Genomic DNA, 22,696 nt, shown 5'->3' with positions numbered 1-22,696 from the left:
AGCAGACATGTCCAACTCGCGACATCATGTGACATTGCGCAACATATCGGAGCTTTTTCTCCATTGCCGGCAATGGGGTGGGCACGGTTTCCTGATGACGCATCCGGCCCACGGGCCAGGAGTTTGACACCCCTGTTCTAGACTTGCAATATATTTTTTATATTGTGGCAACTAAAACAAGATGCAATATTCCAACTGAGGTCTTACCAAAGCATTATAAAGTAGTATTAACACTTCACATGAGCTTGATTCTAGCCCCCTGTTAATGCAACTCAGGACAGTGTTGGATTTGTCAGCACACTGCTGAGTCATATTTAAGTGATTGTCCACTAGGATTCCAAGATCCCTCTTGCAGTTGCTATTACTGAGCCAGGTACCACCTATTGTATACCTGTGCATTCAGTTTTTCTTGCTGAACAATTCTATCTGTGTTTGAATTATTTTACTTTCCATATAATCAGCAAAAATGTGCCAAGGACAAATTATTCCATGACATCAGACTCATTTATCACATGTCCTTCAGTTACTCCCTCTTAGTATATATATTTGCCCTTTGATACTGGTCAAAAAGAATACAATGAATCAGCTTGCCACTATGTTTGTCTTAAATGGAAATACTCAGACTCCTTGTATGAAGCCACTGATTAGCAAAGCCATGAGATCTGCATATGGAATGGATTGTTTTGGAGTGGGTGGATGGAGTGAAGTGGGGAAATTAGGTTGTCTTCTCCCAAAAGTATTTCCTCTCCCCACAAACTATTAAGCCTTATAGGTGAATACAAATGACTTACAGTATAATGTACCACCCACGCAAACATTTTTTTCTTCACTGACTCTGTGTGTAATAAATTATTTAATCTACAGTCTTCCTCAATGTGGCACCTTCCAGCTGAATTGGACTTCAACTCCCGGACTTTCCTAGTTGGCAATCCTAGAAGGGATCAGATTGGAGAAAATTGGTCTGTGTACCCTGTCATTCAATTGCCTTTTGGCTTCTATTCATTTTAATAGCACCAATTACTTGTTTGATAAAGGGGAGCTTTATGTTTAGCTGTGAATGGTCATTTGTTGGCCTGCAGTTTACTTAAGGAAAAAAAAGTGCTGTGCCCATGAATAGTATCAATATTTCATCATCTTCAGAAAATAAGGCCTTCAAGAACATGCACTAAGGGATGAATTAGTTCCAGGGCTTGAGAAACATTGTAGTTTCCAGCCCCCATCAGCCCGAGTTAGCATGGCTAAACATGTTGGCAGCTGCATTGTACTATCTGGTAGCCACAGGTCTTTACCTCTTGGTAGGTGAACCTTTCTCTACCTTTTTGCCAGAGAAAAGACTGGTGTCTGCATGACGGAGCAGTGCATGCATAACTCCAGGATGTAATTTAGATAATACTCTAAAAAGTTAGGAGGGATCAACAGGAGAAGCAACAAATCACATCAGAGCATTTTCAGATTTATTATTAAAGTCTGGGAAACTGGCAATTATCTAGTCGCAATTATTGTTTGAGGTAGGAGGTATGGGCAGGGAATAAAAGGTAAAGTGATGATGGACCAAGAAGACTATGTAATACTCCTCTCCTAAGGAGGAAAGAAGGAGATTTTAATGAAAGTCCAGAACCTCGAAGGAGAGAGAAGAAACTTTTGCTTTCTTATCCCCGATTTGAAATAGAAAAGAGATTGTTTTTCAATAGCTCAATTCCACTGGAAACGTCAGGGTAGCAGCATACAGGAAAAAAGGTGGCGATCAGTCTATATTTTGCATAATGAGATTACTTCTGAAATCACTTTTAAGTTCAAGGGAAGAAGCAAAAAAAAGGGGAGCCAAACCCAGGGGATTTGAAGCCAGGCAACTAACTATTCCATCAGGACTGCCATCCTGAAGAGGATAGACGAATCGCTCCTCTAACTCTATCTAGATGGCTGTTTTACACATAAAGCCTGTTTTCATGCTATTTTACAGAAGCCGAATATCTTCCCATATCTAATTTCAATGTATTTTATGTTCATTTGCCCACCCAACGTTTACAGGCAAAATTGCACTTTCTAAATTAGAAGTACAAGACAGGACCCCAACATACAGCCCAGTAGTAGGAACTGGCAGTAAATTCTAATCGGTTCATATTGCCCTTAATGTTAAAAGCCAAATCCCTGCAAAGTAGTCACCATTCAGCAAAAGGTAAGTTCTGCTGAAATCAAGGCAGGATCGTAGAACTTAATGACTGCTTTTCACTAGTGATCACTATGGATTGAATCCACAGGATCTTCTACAGAAATATACCTAACTCAGTTTGATAAAGGGCGAGGGAACACTAAGAGAACAGATCATAGGACAGGTTTGGCCACCTGAATCCATAAAGTTCTTCGAGTCCTTCCTTGGGGTCTACAGTACTTTCTTCAATTATACTTTCCTAAAGCTATAGGGATATTTTTTTTTCATCATTTTGGAATAAGAAGTGCATGCCAATTGTAATGTAGGCCATCAAGTAGGCTTAATATATTTGGAAAACAAACAAACCTTCCCCTAAGCCAGGAAAAGAACAGAATGTCTTGAATGGGCTTTTTACATGGTCTTATCAACTTCACTTTGTTGACCTGCCCATGTAAATCTGCCACCCTCCCCAATTACAGTTTGCTCAACTTATCATGGAACATTTTAATTTGAATAAGTGGCAATGTTCATTGGCAAGGAATATTTCTATTAAAAACGGAAAGCACGAAACAGAAATGCCAATGGAGACATAAATTATTGGAAAAGGTGTACAAGATTCAGTGTAGACTTCCTCCAAACCAGCCAGATCAGTTTCTTAGGATTTTCTATCTTGTACCCCTCAACATCCATAAAAAACATTGCTTTCCCATTGCTCAGGATTCCTCTTTCTTTTAAATATGGCACCCAATGATTATTGCAATAAATATGGTTTCTTCTCCTCAAAGGTTGTGCTCTGCACAATGGATACTTTTTGCGTGCTACTCTAGAAGCCTTGATTTGCTTTCATGGGATTCAAGCTGTTTGAAGTCCCTGTTCCTGGTAATTTTTGGAAATTTCAGCAATTCACTGCTAGAACTGCTAATTCTACATTTTCAAAACCATAGGATTTCAGAACAAGTTTTGGAACAAACAAAATCTCAGTTTTTCACAGACAACAGTATCCTGCTCTATTTTATTTTTATGTTAGCAAACATTTGAAAAATTGTACTAAGAAAGAAAAAAAGTAATTCAGGTCTCAGGATTGAAATAATGTTTTATACAAAACCTCGTCTCTTTATCAGTACATACCACTAAGAAGAAATGGAAAATAGAAATAAGCAGATTTCCTGGCATGCATGACATTTCAGTATTTCTTGATTGTTGCCGTAGCATCAATGTGTCAATGTAGGAATTTGGAAATTAGTAACTAGCAAATGGACAAAGATTTTCCTACACTTGAATCACCCACATTGGTCTAGGTCTGCCAATCAATCCTCAGCGCTGACCAAGGGAATAAATAAGAAAATGTAATATTTACATTTATGAATGGAACAAGTCTGAATATTTTTTAAATTCTTACCTGAATTTTTTGCAAGCTCATGGGAAGATTCTTCTTGAATACACTCCTTTATTTTGCAGTACATTAAAGAGAAATCACATATAGACAGAACATGTAATCCTTTTATTTTTAATCCTCTGGTGAAAACAACTTTCCACATGACATCCCAACATTGGCGTATGCTTTGAAAAATATGTAATACAACTTAGCTACAGGTCAGTCTATATTCTACAGACTGCATCCAATATTTGAAAATTGTTTCAAAATTCTGATGAAGTATTTACATATTTTGCCATTAGGTAGTAAACTTTTATTGCAATGGACATTTTTTCTAGCACATACTTTATTTGTGGCAAGAGAGTGGGGATGACTGTGTATCTATAAAAGCTTATGACTAGATAGGCTGGCCTTGCTCAATAGGCTTAGCTGCAATTATCAGAATTCCCAACCAGCATGAATGGAAGCATTATGCTGGGTTGAAGTTCTGAGCATTGCAATCCAACTCGGTTGGAGGCCAAGAGCTTTGTGGAAGGCTGGGTTAGACAGGTCAATCTTTTTTTTCCTGAGAAAACTTTTGTTCTTGAAACTTTTGCCTGAAAATCAGAAACACAGACATCAAACATTTTTGTTGCAATAAAAAAAAACCTATAAAGATGCCTAGTTTAACTTGTTTTCTTTTAAATTATTTATGTACCATTAAGTTAAAATGTTTACATTCATTCCATTCATTCGTATAAAAACTGCGGTTAAATCTTATGCTTATGATTTAACACTGATTGCTGCAACAGAAATTGCACTTTTCATAAAAACAAAACTGTGTATATGCAAAAGGGATCTCTCTTTTTTTTTAAAGGCTACCCTGTTTACAAATTCTGACTGACTACATACAGTTCAGTCACATCATAGATGCTCCACCTCCTCCATCACAGTATATACTTAAAGACAATAATGCAAATATTTTAGTATACTTTCTTGTTAGCAAGTTCTAACTTGAGAAGGGTGTACCAAATGTTTTCCTTCATTGGGCTTTATCGCAAGTTACTTCAGAAAAACTACCCAGAAAATATAGAGCAGAAGGCACTAGCTGAGAACACTGACCTGGGAAAAAGATCAGAAACTGTCAAGTACAAGATATGCAGTTACACACATGGACAAGATGCACATTTGCGTTGCTCTTCTGGACTGCATTATCCGTTGTAATGTAAGCTTTGCCTACTTTGTCTACAAAAAGAAAAAAAAGTCAACATCGATCAGATCTTGGATGTTGGTCACGTGGGAGTGAAACAAAGACAGTCCTCAAATACACAAGGCAGCATAGATAGTCATGGTGAAGATCTATGAATAGTGCAGAAGGGCACTCCTTGTTGAGTAAAAGAAGCAGTTCCAACTCCCTTGATTCTCTTGCAGACTGGTGACTTGGAGAGTCAGTGTTGTAGGGACGAAATGTATCTAGAAGCAGGTGTGATGGGCAAAATGTCCCTGCCCTCACTGCTACAGCTTCTTGGACTGCTTGATCAAGGCAAAAATATCCAGCACAAGGGCAAATCACTGGCTACAGCCCAGGGCAAATATCGACACCAGCATTGATGTGCCACCAATTCACGCTAGAGCTAAGGCACACCAGGAAGAATCCTGTCTCACAGAGGCTGTCACTTCTGCAGTGGAGGTTAGGCTGACACTGGAGTAAAGCCCTTCCTGGCCAGAATATTTGAGTGTGTTAGTCTCAGGACTGGTGCTCTCACCCCGGCTGGACATCACAGAAGAGACTGCCTGCAGCAAGGAAAAAAAGAACATTATTTAGTGTTCAGTAAAAAGTAAACTTCAACTGAGATGGGACAGGGAATTGCCAAAGCCTGCCCCACCCCCCTGTCTCTCTCACACACACAAACATATGCTAGTGCTGGTACTTTTCCCATAGCTCAGATGCTCACTTTGGAGTGCAGCTGCAGGTGACTGATTGTCAGTCTGGGCCACAGACTACCCTGGAGAATATTCAGTACAAAGTTTCAGTGTAAATTCCAGGAACTGACCTTGTGATAACAGATCAGCCACTGGAGTGGAAAAACAGTCTGACTGCTCTAGACAATGCGAACTGAGCTGCTTTGAATGATCACATCCTTGAAAATTCAGTTCTTTTAATCCTCGCTTCTTCTTTAAGAAGGTTAGCTCACATTTCACTATTTATTAGCTGCCCTCTTGGAACCAAGCCCACAATTTGCTATTAGGCTCCAAGAAGCAGCCATCTAAGACACCAGACTGGGTACAAGCAAAGACGTGGGTCTAACTCCCTCCCACCCACCCACCCTTCCTAACCCACCACCCAGATAAGGCATTTTTATTTTACCATGCCCAAAGCAGGCACTTCCCTGGGGGATCACGAGCTGTCAATTCTATGTCATCTGGATGGGGTACTTAAAGGGCTAAATCACAAGGTGGAGGGAGCCTGAGGTCCCCTTCCGAATGGTGCAAGTAGATCAGCAACTATCCTGCCCAGGAGGTGATGTGCAAAGAAGAGGACATCCCCTGGTACAGTATTTTTGGTGCCATGGATGAGGTCAAGACTAAATGGGGTAAACACACCAATAGACTGAAGGGTATTCAAAGAGCATTTCTTTCATTAGTCAGTCATTACACACAGTCCTTGGTTTATGACCACAGTTGGGATCAGAATTTCTGTTGCTAAGCAAGGAGGTTGTTAAGTGAGTTGTGTCTGATTTTTACAACCTTTTTTTACCATGGTTATTAATCACGCAATCGCTTAGTGAATCTGGCTTCTCCCATTGACTTTGCTTGGCAGAAGCAGTTTGGGACGGTTGCAAATGGGTTAGAGTTTTTTGACACCCCCCCCCCCAGGATGCTGCAACCATTACAAATACATACAGATTGCCCCAAAATTTTAATCAAGTGACTGTGGTATTCCTCTGATGGCCATATGTGTGATGACCAGGTGTAAGTTATCTTTTTCAGTGCTGTTGTAATGAATGGTAGGACTACTGGAACAGTCTCCTCCTATTTGCTCCTATGCTCTTGGATCAAAGATGTTCATAATCTGAGGATTATTTTAAAATGCCCATAATCAGATGCCAGTGATCGTTTTGAGTCTAAATTTACTTGCCTTGTTGCACACTTCTTGCCTCAGTAACCCTCCTAAAGTTTTCACTGTCTGAGTGAATTAAAATGAGTTTCAGCTGAATATAATTGTTGTCTTTATGAATTTTTGCTGAATCTCCACATTTTCGGTACTGCTTTTGGCACAGTTGTCTAGAAAAATGCAATAAATCATTTCTATCCCAGGAAAAGAATGTGTTTTCTTCTGTCCATTAACAACTTTTCCAAGAACTGAAAAACACTAGTGTCTAAAACTTCCTTCCTATTCAGTTCTGAACATTATCTTTTAATCTTTCCTGTTAATTTGGATTTTTTTTCTGATTGGCAAAACAATACGATGCAATATATCTGGCTCTCCCCAACCTGACTCCCTTCAATTATATTGGACTACTTTTCCCATTATCCCCAGACTCCAGGTTTGAACAACTGTTAACAATGGATAACACATGGGAAGAACATCACACATCCAGTGTCCCACTATGAAACAGCACCAGAATTTAAAAGAGCGTTAAATCTAAACAAACCAAAGTGTGATTTGAAATGTGTATATCTTTACAGTTATGCACTATATATGCAACAAAACAACTTTTCTGTAACAAAATCTCTTTTGCTTTTCTTATGGCACAATTAAGTGTCTGTCTGGAATGACACCATCAGCTCATTTTCATATGACCTCGTATGAGCAAATACTTTTGAGTTTGGGGTAATACTATTTCTTGAGAACATCCTGCCTTTGTATCAAGGTATAAAATAAGGGAAAGGTGCCCAGAACTGAATTTGGTCAGAGGAGAGTTTTGCTGATATATTTGTAGACATTTCTCACAGGGTTGTGCAGAGATCCAGATCCAAATGGCAAAATTTAATTTTGGATGGGTGCAAGCTGTCAAGAACTGTCAAGAACATCTTCAAACCAGATGTTTCTTCTCTCAGGATCACAGAGGGCAGCTGTCTGAGTTGCTTCGGAGTCTTTCCAACAAGAAACCTAAACATGCTCATGTGCGCTCTGAATCATGTTTACCCTTCAAATTCAAATTCAGTTTTTAGCATAGCCCTAGTTTCATCCTGCATTAATTGCATGAATGCTAATTAAATTAAATGCATGAAAATAGGAGGAGGAAGGAGTATTTGATATATTTGCCACCTTGAGTTACTTATAAAAATAATAAAAGCAGGATACAAAATGAACACACACACACACACACACAAACATTTTTGTGGATGGTTCCATGGTTAATATGGGGGTGGGGCAGTGTGTGTCAAGGATGGAGAAGGCAAAGATACCAAGCGGACAGGAATATGTTCGTTAACAACACTGAGAGCTTTATTTTACTGTAAGAGTTGTGTGGAGCTGTTTGCTTTGTCATTTAAGTTAACCAAATTTTAGAGATGACACCTAAAATTATTTTGCATTTTTTGCCTCAAAGTTACTAAGTTTCAACAATACTGTATCTAGATAAGTTTCTGAAGTTGAGTGAGGTTTTGAAGTGCAGTAGTCTATTTCTGCATTATATTCTTAGGAGAACTTTTTTTTCACATGGGCCAAAATATTTAGAAGCCAAGTGATCCATAGCTTGGGAAGTCCAGTTGCACTATATCTTGTCTTCAGTATTATCAGGGTAGGCATAATTTAAGAAAGGATGACAAAAGTCAGTGCCCTGAAGTCGGAGCATTGGAAATTTATGAAGGTTACCATTAGTTTGACCTCTATTTGTGCCAATAATGTGGGTGGGTCCCTAATCTGGAAGGGGTTTATATGTCTTTTGATTTTTTCCCCCCTCATCCTGCCCTGTCTCAATTTAGTTCTGTTTTCTCTGCCAGCACATTTTCGGCAGAGATGAGGATTTTTCTGACAACAAATCCTTGGGGTCAACCAGAAGAAAGAGCTTTTCCCAAGTAGAAGAGGATTTTGGCCAACTTGTGTCTCATCTCAGTGTACTCCAGACAAAGCACTTTGGATTTAAGGCTGCATGCTCAAGCTCTAACTTAATCAAATGCTCCTCACCATTGATACTTTGAGTAAATATTTCTAACAGCTCAGACTAGTTTTCATTGCTTAAACTGTATCAGTACATATACTTAATGCAAGCACAGATAGCCACCAAGGAAGGAATATTTCTTTTCTGTAATATGTCAAGGGGTAGGTAACTTTCCCTCTTCATTTGTTGCCATCAGTAACCTTCCCCCCGATTTCCTGTAGGCAATTCTAATCTAACAAATGTGAGTGATATAATTAAGGGTATCTTAATTAAGGGACATGGTGGCTCAGTGGGTTAGGACGCTGAGCTTGTCAATCAGAAGATCGGCAGTTTGGCGGGTCGAATCCCGAGTGCCGCATAGCAGAGTGAGCGCCTGTTACTCATCCCAGCTTCTGCCAACCTAGCAGTTCGAAACCATGTAAAAATGCAAGTAGAAAAATAGGGACCACTACGGTGGGAAGGCAACAGTGTTCCGTGTGCCTTTGGCATCTAATCATGCCGGCCACGTGACCACGGAGACGTCCTTGGAAAAGCGCTGGCTCTTCGGCTTTGAAACGGAGATGAGCACCGGCCTCTAGAGTTGGAAACGACTAGCACGCACGTGCGGGGGAACCTTTACCTAATTATGTTATTATTGTAGCAGAAAATAAAAGTCAGGAATACTGAGAATAATGGAATGAATTCATAGAAATCTAACTGCATTTTGATCCTACTGAAATTAATGGAAAAAAGAAAACTCAAAGGGAGAAAAAAAAGACTCAGTTTGGTGTAATGTTTAACATGCTGGCCTAGAAACCAGGAGACCATGAGTTCTAATTACACCTTACACATGAAAGCTGGCTGGGTGACTTTGGCCAGTCATTCTCTCTCAGCCCAACCTACCTCACAAGGTTGTTATTGTGGGGAAAACAGGAGAAGAAAGGAGTATTATATTTGATTCCTTGAGTTACTTATAAAGTAATAAAAATAGGATAAAAATCAAATAAATAAATAAATAAATAAAAATTACCATGGCTTTACCTAAGCCCTATATTTAATATATATTTAATATATTTAAACTAATCCAGCAAACTTGCTGAGAATAGTAATTGATGTATCAGAATAATCAGGTGCTAAACTCTCATTTTAAAAACAGACAAGATTCTAGTTCTTGTGGAATGAGAAAGAGAAAGAGAATAATTTACTTTGTAAGAAATGAATGTTTTGTGATAAGTATATGTTAAATATATTAAATATAGGGCCTAAGTAAAGCCATGGCTAATTTTTATTTATTTATTAGATTTTGATCCCATTTTTATTACTTTATAAGTAACTCAAGGAATTAAACATAATACTCCCTCCTTCTCCTATGTTCCCCACAATAACAACCTTGTGCGGCAGCCATTTTGTGAAAAGTTAAGTTTTTCCATGGCAGTCATTTTGTGAGAGCATCCATAACATAGTCCTAAAAGTTTAAATTAATCCCAAAAGGGCTGATTCAGTTTATTAGTGGGAGATGGTGTGGTTTTTTTTTGTTTTTTGGGAGAGTAAAGTTGGAATATGTGATTCTTGTTAAATTTGTTAAATTTATTCTATAATCACTTTCCTGTACATGGAATAAAAGAGAGGGTTGTCATGGATAGATTGTCACTAAATAAGTAAAACAAATTTGTCACCTATTCATTATTAAAGAAATCTGGGACAGACTAAATGTCACCTTAAGAGAATAGTTTTCATTATACTGACATGTATTATATTTTGACTTAAAATATAGCTATTTGAATAGCCTGACTTTAATTTTTCTTCATTTGGTGAATCTAAAAAAAATAAGTTTCTCCGTAGAAATTAATGTACAAAAGTAATTCAGATTTGTACTTTTAATGTGGAGTTGGATAGACAATCTCATTGCAGAAAATTCTGTTGCTTGTTCTGCAAAATAATGCTTTGTTTTTAATACAAAGCAGTAACTTTCATAGGATCTTGTTAAATTGTTTTATAGTGGCTTCTTTTGCCTCAAAAAATATCTTCTAAAAAGATATTTTGATAATATTACTACTAAGCTAAAAGAAGGTGTTATGGGGTGGCAGTATTAGAACAATGCATTGGAAGAGCAATTGTCTCCAACTTTGAATGGTACCAGATGGTAAAAAAATGTCTAGTTGAAATAAAAGTATATTTCTGGAAGGAATGAGTGAGACTGAGATGTTATATGATTACAATTACTGTACATTGTTTTGTAATTTTTTTTGAGAATTCCCTTCTTAATTTGGTTGCTGACTTTAAATGATTCTTGATAAAAGCTTAAAGAAAGGATGTAGACTGTGTACATGGACAATATTTTAGCCTATGAATCTTCCCACCTGGGATCAGAGCCAATGTCTACTAGACAACTTAGTACAATGTAATATATATTATACAACACAATATAATACATAATATACAATACAATATAATATATAATCCAATATAGTATAAATAAGATACGTGTTTGAAAGCAAACCTTTAATAAAGATGTTTGTAAAGTACTTTAGATTTACACTATGTTTGCATTTATAGGCAATTTCCTGAGAAATTCCCACTCCAGTATCAGCTAACAAACGGAACAGTTTATTTAGATTACTGTTATAATAGTAGATAAGATAAAAGTGGAGATAACATGAGCAATGGAAATCCACTTGTAAGTATGGATGTTATTTTATCACTTACCCCTGAGGCTGTTGTTTGTGTGCTTGGGGAAGCATTTTTTATACAGTCATCTGAGTTTGTAGAAGATGTGGAAGTTGGAGTCATAGGAACAGCATTATTGTTATTGTTACCTGCAAAGATAATAATAACAACCCTGTGTTAGAACAACTGCACCATAGAAAATTATGTCCCTGTTCAAACTCTTTGAGTATATTTACCAGAGCACGATTTTGTCTTAGCTATATTCTTTGGCTTTCGTTTCCTGGTTTGAATTCCCTCTTTTTTCATAGCAAGAGGTCGGGGCACCTAATGAGAATGCAGAAACATAAAACATCAAATTTCAGAAATTATTTCCTCTTAGGAGATTTATCAGTCTCCATTAGACCCATTCTGCCATAAGTGAAATTGCACCATTACATTCAGCAGAATGATCTGAAGTCTGGGATCCACTACTGTTTATTCTCCCCAATGTTTCGAATGATAATTGTTTTATGGTTATTTTAAAGTATAAAAATAAAATATATTATTTAGTACGTCATTCAACATTTTGACTCTTCTTCCTTTCAGGAGTACTTTCTGAGCATGCAAAATGTCCTGTATTTCACCAGACTGAATCTCCTGTCTGCCAAGGAAGAGAATCAGGGCAACTAGAGAGACCACTTTGGTCTTCTACATCAGTCAGAGAACAATCAGCTTGCTTCTGCCTCCAATGCTGGAGAGAACCTCAGCACTGGATGACACTACAGAAAGCACATTCTAGTTCCACCTGTTGTCCAAGGGAACAAAAACAACATTCAAAGCACAGGTTCAGGAAGAGATTAGCCCATGAAATTGCACATGAAAACTAGCAAGATGCTCACCATACTTTTAGGCTTTGAAGAAGACCCTTTAAAAAAACTTTTAAGCATCTAGTTAGCCCTTTCCATTGTGAATTTTGCTTCCTTCCTTCCTTCCTTCCTTCCTTCCTTCCTTCCTTCCTTCCTTCCTTCCTTCCTTCCTTCCTTCCTTCCTTCCTTCCTTCCTATTAGATGTAGATTTATAGCAATAGCATCTAGACTTATATATCAACCAATAGCTTTAACAGCACTCTCTGGATAGTTTACAATATAGAGTATTATTTGCATATTGCCCCCAACAATCTAGGTTCTCATTTTACTGACCTTGGAAGGATGGAAGGCTGAGTCAACCTTGAGCTCGTTAGGATCGAACTCCAGGCTGTGGGCAGAGTTTGTCTGCAATACTGCATTCTAACCACTGTGCCACCAGGGCTCCTTGGTGTAAATAAACAATATGTGCATGGATAAAAACAGACATTCCTCTCCTGAAGCTTTCTTGTCTGTATATAATTAAAAAGTGGTCCCTCTCAACTAGTCTCCTTTACTATTTTTCATTCAGTAGCATTTAATAAGGAAGCTTATTTATTATTAGAATGTTTCTAACTGAAGGATACCTTAAAATGCAGAATAGTTCCCTTTATTCTTATCATTTGTAATATATGAGGCCCAGCAATAACAACGAAAAATTACTTCTGTTTTGTATTCAGTGTAGCGGTGCTGAAACGTTATATGAGAGGATGTGACAGAGAGGGATGCCATTTCTCTGTTGATATTCCCCTGTATTTTTTAGCTCTAGATGCAACTGCAAACACATAAAACAAACAAGCAAGAAAAGCATTCTTGTTCATCTGGGATTTCTCCAGCAGGGTTGGATATGGCCTTAACAAGCCTTTCCCTTGAGGATCAGCTGCACATGAAATGGAAAGAGCTCCTGAAGTTGCTGCTTACCCCATGAAGCTTCATGTACAGGCCACAAGCATTGCATACAGGCTCTCCTTCTGCATTCCTGCGCCAAAGAGTGGTGGTTGTAGTATGACAGTTCGCACAGGACAAGCCCAATCGCCTTGAAGAAGGCTAGAGAGGCAAACACAAGAGAAGGGGAAAACATTAATGGCCCAATGTGTGACTTGACCTTCCTCCCCCACAAGCAGCTGCAGAAATTTATAAAGGCCCCTGTGAAAAGAAGAGGAGGCACCAGTAAATAACAGGTAGATAAGGAAAGACAGAGTCTCAACATTTCTCAAGAATAAAGGTCTCTATAGCATAGAAGCATTGAAAGTTTGAAACACATCTTCGGGGCTGTTGTGTCTTCGGTCACTGCTTACGCATTTGGTCCCAAAGCTTATCTGAGTGATTTCAGACTACATTTATTGCTTTTTGTTCCCCTGGACAAAAACAAGGCCTCAGCTTGAGCATGGGTTAACTTTTCCCACTGAGATTCTTTACAGTCCAAAAAAGGTATAAATTGTATAGACTACTAGAGGTGATTAGTAATTAGCCAAGGATAAAATCCTTGCAGATTTTTCTCTTCTGGAATGGGCCACAATTTAATTTAATTTTTAATTTAATAACATTTATATACCGCCCTTCTCCCTGAGGACTCAGGGCGGTTCACAGGGCAGAATAAAATAGCAGATACAAACATTAAAAAAAAGATTAAACAATTGCCCTAGTTAAAAACAATGGAAATACAGCGCTAAAAACCCCAAGAAAAATTAAAAGACAAAGATAAAACAACCCCAGCAATCCCCATCAGGCTAGGCCAGCTTGTACAAACAGAAATGTCTTAATGATTTTGATATCTTCAAATAAAGAATATAGCTCTAAAAAAACTGCAGTACCATGCGGGAATATACTGTACAGATAACCTCATAACATAAAATTTGGGACTTTTTATCATTTGTTGGTGAACTAGGACTCAGGACACAAGAAATTAAAGATTGTTTAATTTTAGAAAATGATGCATAATAGAATAAAAATTTAAAGCTGAATTCCCTTTCCAAACAACTGTTTTTTGAAATTACATGTTACTAAACTTTACATTCTCACCTAAGTATATTGATTTAACTTAGTATATGGTAATGGCTGCAAAATTATTCTACACTTTTTAATTGGAAAGTCAACATGGTTCTTTCTGCAGAAAAATAGCTAATTAATTAAGCTCTAGTTGTATGCCTTGATGACCAAAATAACTCTGTATTTCAAAAGTGAATCTGACACAGAACTTTCTAAAGAATATGATGCCCATGCTTGATATTAGTTGAAGCGATTATCTGAGGCTCAGGGTTAAACTGTTGGGTTCTTGGTATTTTCTGCAAGAAACTAACCAAACTCAGAGTGGATAAAGAACCCAATAAAAACTACTGTAATTGGGAATCTCATTTTATGATTTACCGTATATTGCATTGATTATTGTTGATATATTATCTGGATTTTATCAATGGTTTGTAGTTTCTAATACATTATAGTACATCCAGTTATTTAAAGCAAATCATTAAAATACTGAATTTTTAAATCTAATATATGTTGTTTTTTCTGTTTATCTATTTTGTGTTTAATTTTTTTTCTTTGACATCTTTTCTTAAAAATGCTTAATAAAAATATACTATAATGAAAAAATATAATGAAACATTCTTATAAACTATGTTGTACTATATTTAAATAGCCCTAGAATATTTTGAAATGTATTGTGTTACTGAAAACTCATATTATGCACATATTAAATGATATTATTGTATCATTTTATGTTAATTCATCTGCTCTCCAGTTCTTCCTAGTTCCCGCAGTATATGATCCGGTTATTAAAAAACCAAACACTTCCCATTTCCACAAAATAAGAAATAAAAAGCAATAAAAGCCATGTCAAAAAGGCAGTCTTCTGAACCAGGATGGTTTCAGGAAATTGTACCAAGTCTGCCCCCCAACTCAGAATTGTTTTGGGATCATCCGAATGTATAAATCACTTCCCTCTAGCCTGTGAGAGTTCTGTAAAATAAGCCACATTCCAAGATGTTTTCCAGAAGTGGGCTTGCCTTTTAGAGGATAAGAGGGAGAATATCAGTAAACTCACACAGAACAAAAAAAGGCCTACATTATAAACAAGTTATTTAAGACTTTGTCTGTGGTGTTTGAAAGCCAAGAAGAGACAACTTTTCATCAGAAATAATTCTACAATTGTGGAGCTTATATCCAAAGAGGAACGAGTCCCCCTAAACATATAAAGTGAAGGGGATGGGGTTATAACATTTCTTGCAGCAAATGATCTAGAGACAAGGAATTCCAGCTATATCATAAATCTGCTGTTTTGCAAAAGAATTGCAGCGTTATTTATTTTTTTTAAAAGTGTATGAGTAGAGCTTAGCAAGCATATAAATACAGCACAGAAAATGTCATTCCAGGAAGCTGTAGTTGCCTCCTTCAAGGTTATAAAATAATGCATTACAGTAAAAAAATCACTTAGCTTAGGCAGCCTCATACATCTTTCTGCAAAAGGATCCATTGGCTTACTAGAAACATTTCTGAAATTCTGGTTCTGTTAATCTAACCAGCATAGAAAAAACAAAATAAAACTAGTCTGGCACTACTATTTTTATTATTAATACAGACAAAATTGTAACAGCTAACTTTCACTCATACAAAGAACTGCTTGGTTTTATTTTTCTTTATAGATGACATCAGGTCTGCTATGGAAGATAACCAATCTCTCTGATGCAGTTCTAGGGGCTGCAGAAGCAACCACAGTGAATAGATATCCTTGGATACAATCCTAAAATATTCTTTTTCTATTGTAATCAGGGATGCACTCTCTACATCTAAAAATGTTAAGTTACACCTCTACTTAAGTATGTTTTGACAGATCACCTTGGCTGATGCTGAGAAAAGTAAGCAGAGACAGGGCTGGTCAATACTGGAAGAGGAGGATATCCCAGGTCCCACTGATTAAACTGATGGCACCCAGGAAGTGAGAGGGAGAATTGTCCGTCACAGCACCCTACTCACTAGAACTGAGGTCCATGTGTCCCTGTCCTTACTATAGCTTTAAAATCATGGTCATTTCATTCATTCATTCATTCATTCATTCATTCATTCATTCATTCATATGATGTAACTCGGTATGCTGTAATATGCCCAGTAACTCTGGGCACTCTTAGCCTTGGCTTAGGGCAGTTGATCCTAGCCTAATCTCTCCTAGGGTTCTGCATGCTAGTTTGAAAATTCACTTCTGGATACACAATCATTCTTTCCTTTGTTATACTGTTTCTTGCTGTTGTTAATAACACCCACCACACAAAACCTTCCTGGAGTCAGGCAACCTTATAAATGTGACAAATAATTTAAAAAAGGTAGTAGACTAGAGTGGGATATAGGAAAAGATCCCAAAAGAAGCAAGCCAGTTTGATAACTAGCTAAGAAAACACTCTGCACGTGTTTATCCCATACCTGGAGTCAAATAAACCAAGGGAGAGGAGACTCCTTCTCCTCAAGCAGTGCTGAGCGGGGGGGGGGGGGGAGAGGTGGGATGGGGGGGTTGGACTAAAAGACCTCCAAGGTCACTTCCAACTCTGTAATTCTGTATTCTTTATTCTGTACAAAAATTCACTGGAATCTGCCAGACTGCAATTCTGCCTGTACTCCGTGGATGTCTCTACATGAGAAATGTGCTGCAATGACTCAATAAAATAAGGCGATTTATGCCTTCTAATTTAAGGATGTTATTTATATTATTTACTATTATAGATAAATGCTCTTGTTCTATTTTACACAGATCAATAAAATGTATCCAACTAAAATAACAAAAATAGAGTGAGCACATCCATTAAATGTTGTTCTAATACTATACTACTGTACAAGCATACCATTTTTTGGAAAAAGAAATATGAATTGCTAGATATTCATGGTTATTAGAAGCAAACTGGTCAGTGTTCTAATTTTTAAAAAATGGCAAACAGTTTTGTAGATAAATTCATTCTCTGACCATGTTTAACCTCCTCCCAGATGTACATTAAATGGAACTGCTAAGAATGAACATCAGAGAGCAAAAGGCATTTTCAAATTGTGTTGAAAGTAAGATAAGCAGACTTCACAGTTATAGGTACAAATTCATAGACTGATTTGGGTGGAAGTCTCCCTTAATTCAGTCAGCTGGGGAGTGGACAGCCACAAGAACTAAACAAGTAAATAAATATATATGTTTACATGGCAGTTGCTATAGGGAGAATTTTTTCTGATCTCAGTATGGCTAATTTTTGCTGGATTACACTCAGTAAATGTCACAATATCACTATATTCTCAATTTTGAAAAAACTCAACAGAATTTCATTTTCCAGACTCCAAGAAAACCATTTAAATGAGCACATTTTCCCTTGACCTTGGGTATGATATATCCCTTTCAAACTATTGCTACTGTTAGTTAACTATTTTTTTTATAAAAAAATACATTACTACCATGGGAATACAGCGTGGTAATGCATATCATTTTTCTCTTCTTAAAAGTTAACATGGACATAATTTTTCAGATATGAGAAATATACTCCCCTGATCCCTCTTGTTTGCTTGTTTGAAATGCATGGACAAAGTTTTAGGGAGCACCATACTATTGGTGTACAATGCAAGGCAGGGCAAATGAATCAGAGAAAAAAAAAGACAAAGCATTCAGTCCCTTTCATTCCTTCTAATTAGATTATGCTGCACTTAATGAAATTAGGAAGATAACCAGTTGCAAAATCCTGGCAGTGATTAACTTTGAAAAGCTTCTGGTTTAAGGGCACTTCATTGTATAGACAATAATCTCATAAGGAAAGTGTGATTTTTTTCAAAAAAAAATACATTGTTTCTAATTTGTTTTTTGTTTGTCCTTCAACAGATTGGCAGAGATGACACATCTTAGATAAATAAGAATGGAAACAAAGTGCTGATTATTTGTATTACAACATACACACTAAACAAAGTTAACACAGTAATAGCTCGCAGCTTGAAAAAAACTGAAGTGAACTTGAAAGAGTTTGAGATAAATTGTTAGCTCTTTGTTTAGAGCTTCATGTATTTTAATATTTATTTTAGGAAAATAGATGTAATTGCCATCTATTATTCTACAAGTATCAGCTCATTTTAAAAACACTGTTTAACAGCAAATCTTCAAATTACTGTTTCAAAAAGCAACATTTTTTTATTATTTCTTCTCAGTGTTGTCCTGCATACATTTTGCAAAAATATGTTTTTTTCAAAAATACCAATATATAAAAACTTCTGTTATGCTGCCATTATTATTCTATGGTAACCCAGTAGTAGGATATTGTAACTGGCCATATATCCCAAACCTGTTCAATGGTGATGATGATAATGTTAAAGTTTCACAAAGTAACACAAAATGTCAACATCTGGAAAAAAAACCAAGTTTGAAAGATTATGGCATACATCAGCTATGATGATTCAAGTGGTTATCGGCACAGTGGGTGCCATACCAAAACATCTTGTCAATCTGCACATTGACAACATTTCTATCTGTCACTTACAAAATGCCACACTACTTGGATCCACACATACACTACACCATTTGCACATCTAGGTTATTAGGAAAAACTTAATAGGTATGAAGGCCAACACCAGCTAAAGAACTGGTAGCTGTAATTTCACATTGTTGTTAATATTATAATAACAACAATAAGAAAAGCAAGGGAAGTGAAAGCAGTGGAGGAAATACTGGAATTAAAAAAATGGGGAATTATGTACCGGGAGATAAAGTTTCTTTGGTCTATTGATGCTATTCATCTCTTCCTGCAAAATGAATTCCTGGGGGAGAACTAGGACAATGGAGATGCATCTTTTCTTTGCTCTTTCAAACTCCCATTGGAGCATTGGGGATTGGTCATCTGCCTTTGACACAGGAAAGATCAGACCAGTCTTGTGGCTCTATAAATAGACATCTCCTTAAAAATTAAATCTTTTTTAAATCCCTTCAACATGAATGACAACAGTTTACACATTTCTTGCATCAATTAATTTAGAAGACATTACAATAAAAAAAAGTCAGGAATGCTCGAACTATGTTTTGCAGATTGTCTCGTTCTAAAGAATTGGTGGTTTCTAATTCTTATGTACATTGACATACTTTAAATTCTTTTAAACCCAGACTTGAAAATCTCAAGGCTCACTTGGACAGGAGTGAGCATTTCAGTTTTGGTTTCGAAAGAAAACAGAGCGTATTTGCCCCAATGGTTTGCAAATGAACACTTGTTAAGAGGACAGTATCTGTATGCTCTTTTACTAGAACAAAGCAGGCAACGAGTCTATATGCTAAGCTCAACCGCAATCAGGACCTTTTGCTTGCTCTCGATTAACAAAAAACTTGCACCTAAAATGTAAAAACAAAACAAAACTGATTTCTAAAAAGCTTCAATATAGTTTTGAAAGGAGGACAATCTCAAGAGTAAATAATAGTTTTTAGAATCAAAGTCACACCTGGTGCTCCTTATCAGAGCACAGAAAATTATGCTTGCACATATACTGTTCAGTTTTCACTAAAAAGGCTACTTCCTCAGATGCATCATGCAAGTGAGGTCAGTTAACCAAAGATAAATAACGTGATCACCCATTGTTTGCAAAAGGATTTGCAGTATTAAATATTTGCAACATTGCATTTGTGTCTACTAAATCAAGCAGAAAGGCAACCTCAATACACCATTAACTCTATATTTCAATACCAATTTCAGTACTATATTTCAGTGGTTAAATTTAAATAGGTATAGAGCTGAGTTCTTATTACATTGCTGTCTTCACAATGCAATCCCTTTTTCTATTTTATAATTGTTCGACACCCGGGGTCACCTTGTCTAAAATGCTCAGCTATATTGTATAAATTAAATAAATGTTTTATCTAAGGGCACAGTAGCTATATTCACACAGCACAATAACTATTTTATTTTACTTTAGATGTGGCTTAAAGTGTCATGGGAAGCAAAAAAAAAATTAATTCAGTAATAACATTAAATGGGTTGTGTAACGCCAGCTCCTGAGTTCACACTGGACTGTTTTTTAATATTATTAATAGACAATTTATGGATACAACTTTAGAGAGGAAACAGAACTATAATACTTCTATCTCTGCACCATCAACACTACTACTCACCACTCTCTTCTGAGGTTTGATCAGGGGCCTACTGAGGCCGTTCATCTTGGTATACAACCCACAGGCGTTGCAAAGATAGTTGCCAGTCCCATCTCTTCTCCACAGGGGGGTCTGGATGGAGCCACAGTTGACACATTCCCGGCTCTCATTCAGATCATCCAGGAGATCTACAACAAAGGCAGGCAGGAAGGCTGGATTAGCATGGAAGTCAAGAGGGAGGCCCAGTTGAAGCACCCTTCAGCTATTTTACCTCCCCTCCCACACACACACACACACACACACACACACACATATCCTCATCAGAACTCCCCCTCCAAATGCAAAGAGGAGTCTTCCATCATCATTGCTTTATAGAAGATATTACCTTTATCTCCCAAATTGTTTCAATCACAGACAAAACCTCTTCAGTAGGAAATCCCCATGTCACCAAACTGAGGTGAGACAACCACCCAGCTATGTTTCCAAAGTAGGAGCCCTAGTAGGAGGCCTTCATGAGGTAACCTTATTCATGTTTTCCTAGGACCAAGCCTACATAATAGAAGCAATTGCAGCTAAACATACACAGGCTTCCAGGTTGAACGTAGTGGAACAGATTTCTGAGTAAATAAGAGGTAGGATAAACCTATTATTAGCCCTTGTTCACAAAGGTGCAATTAATTAGACTCTGTAACCTGGTCATTTTGATCACATATTAATTTATTACATATGACTAGCAGAAATAATATTAAAATGTTGCCCTATTTCGCCCCCTACCCTTGACATGACTTGATGTGATAGGAATTCCATTCTAATCTTGCTCCAGCTCCTATCAGACTCTCTTCTATTCATTCCCCATGGAGATATTCTGAGAAGCTTCCTTTTTTTTTCTTCCCACCTTTGCAACTATGAGATAATTACGCCCCAGCCTCACACTCCAACTTTAACTATGCAGCAGCCCAAATTCGGTATCCAGATTCTCTCCCCTGCCCTCAATTGGTGGAAAAGTCATATCTGGCTCCAAATCACTAGGGAATAACAGAACAACAGAGTTGGAAGAGAACTTGGTGGTCATCTAGTCCAGGGGTCTTCAAACTTGGCCCTTTTATGACTTGTGGACTTCAAATCCCAGAATTCCTCAGCAGCTGAAAAATTCTGGGAATTGAAGTCCACAAGTCATAAAAGGGCCACGTTTCAAGACCCCCTGGACTAGTCCAACCTCCTGCTCAGGCAGGAAACCCTATACCGTTTGAGACAAATGGTTGTCCAATCTCTTCCTAAAAACTTCCAGTGTTGGAGCGCCCCTGATGAGCGGATCAGCAGTGACTGTGCCTGGTATCGTATTCTGATCAAAGGGGCCCCCATTTCTCACTTCAGACCCTGTCTGTTTAGCTTGCCAAAGTGCCTTTTATTGGCTGTTGGGGGGTTCGCCTGACATCACTCCCTTCTTTTCCAGTCTCCGTAGCCTGATGCTGCATGGAAGTCTTAGGGCAGGGGTCTTCAAACTTGGCCCTTTTATGACTTGTTGGACTTCGACTCCCAGAATTCCTCAGCCAGCATTGCTGGCTGAGGAATTCTAGGAGTCGAAGTCCACAAGTCATAAAAGGGCCAAGTTTGAAGACCCCTGTCTTAGGGCTTCCCATACCCAAACGGCCGGCAGCTACAGACAGAAGAAGACCCTTCCCCTGCCTGGACTATCGGCTTTATCTCCCCGTTTTCAGGAACGGAGGAGGGACCCGATGAGTCATCGGGACCTGGGGGAGGAGGGCTCGAGGGGGGGGGCTGTCTTTGGCCACGGAGGAAGTCCCCTCCCCCGCTTTCCCTCCGCTGCCAGGCGTTATCGCCAGGAAATAGGAGGCGAGTCCCGCCGGCCCGGAGCCTCCGAGATCTTCGCGGGGCTGCGCTCTCTCTTCTTCTCCAGCCCGGGCGGGCGGAGCTCTGGCCGTCTACCCTGAAAGCCGCCTGGGCTGGTCGTCTCCCAGCGGTTCTTAAATCCCGCCTGCCGACGCCGCGGCGGGCTCCGACGGGCCTCCTGCCAAGGTCCGCCTGGTTCTGCCGTGAGCCGACCGACCGACCGACCGGCTGCTCTTTTTCTGCCCCGCGGTCTGATTGAGACACGGGGGCTCTCTTATCTGAGCGGGAGCCGGGAAGGCAACAGCTGACGCGCCTTTGACTGTTATCGGTCTCTTTGGTTGCCTGACCCTCCCGAAATGCCCGAGGTTGTCTGAGGGGCGGGCCCACCGCTCAGGGTCCTTAAGTCCAGATCTAAAGTCCCTTTGCTATAACGGGAGAAAATAATAATAATAATAATAATAATAATAATAATAATAATAATAATAATAATAATAATGATGATGATGATGATGATGATGATGATGGCGATCGTTTCCCGCCCCGCCCCCCCTTTCGGCCAAGGGGCTCCTAGATCCGGGCTGCGATGCTGGACGAACGTCTCCCGGTCTGGGTTATTGCAGCCCAGATTTA

The 22,696-nt window shown here is 38.3% G+C and overlaps 1 protein-coding gene across 5 annotated transcripts in view; it reads right to left on the bottom strand.

Moving 5' to 3' along the window:
* Positions 1-3,273: 3,273 nt before the first annotated feature.
* The window catches only part of GATA6 (GATA binding protein 6), a 31,587-nt gene continuing 12,164 nt past the window's right edge, over positions 3,274-22,696 (bottom strand). For 3 of the 5 annotated variants that reach the window (XM_083359169.1, XM_083359170.1, XM_083359168.1), the window contains exons 3-7: positions 20,237-20,403; positions 13,060-13,185; positions 11,494-11,581; positions 11,297-11,406; positions 3,274-5,297 (exon numbers count right to left, since the gene is read on the bottom strand). In XM_083359169.1, the coding sequence (XP_083215295.1) occupies positions 5,127-5,297; positions 11,297-11,406; positions 11,494-11,581; positions 13,060-13,185; positions 20,237-20,403 (662 nt within the window). In that variant the 3' untranslated portion in view covers positions 3,274-5,126. The remainder of the gene's footprint in view (positions 5,298-11,296; positions 11,407-11,493; positions 11,582-13,059; positions 13,186-20,236; positions 20,404-22,696) is intronic. The other 2 variants (XM_083359167.1, XM_083359166.1) reach the window with 1 other exon arrangement.

The sequence above is a fragment of the Vipera ursinii genome (genome assembly GCF_947247035.1).
Source record: "Vipera ursinii genome assembly, chromosome: 3".
In the NCBI taxonomy this organism is placed as follows: domain Eukaryota; kingdom Metazoa; phylum Chordata; class Lepidosauria; order Squamata; family Viperidae; genus Vipera; species Vipera ursinii.
The sequence above is the reverse complement of the archived record's forward strand: the minus strand, read 5'-3'. Positions and strand labels throughout refer to the sequence as shown.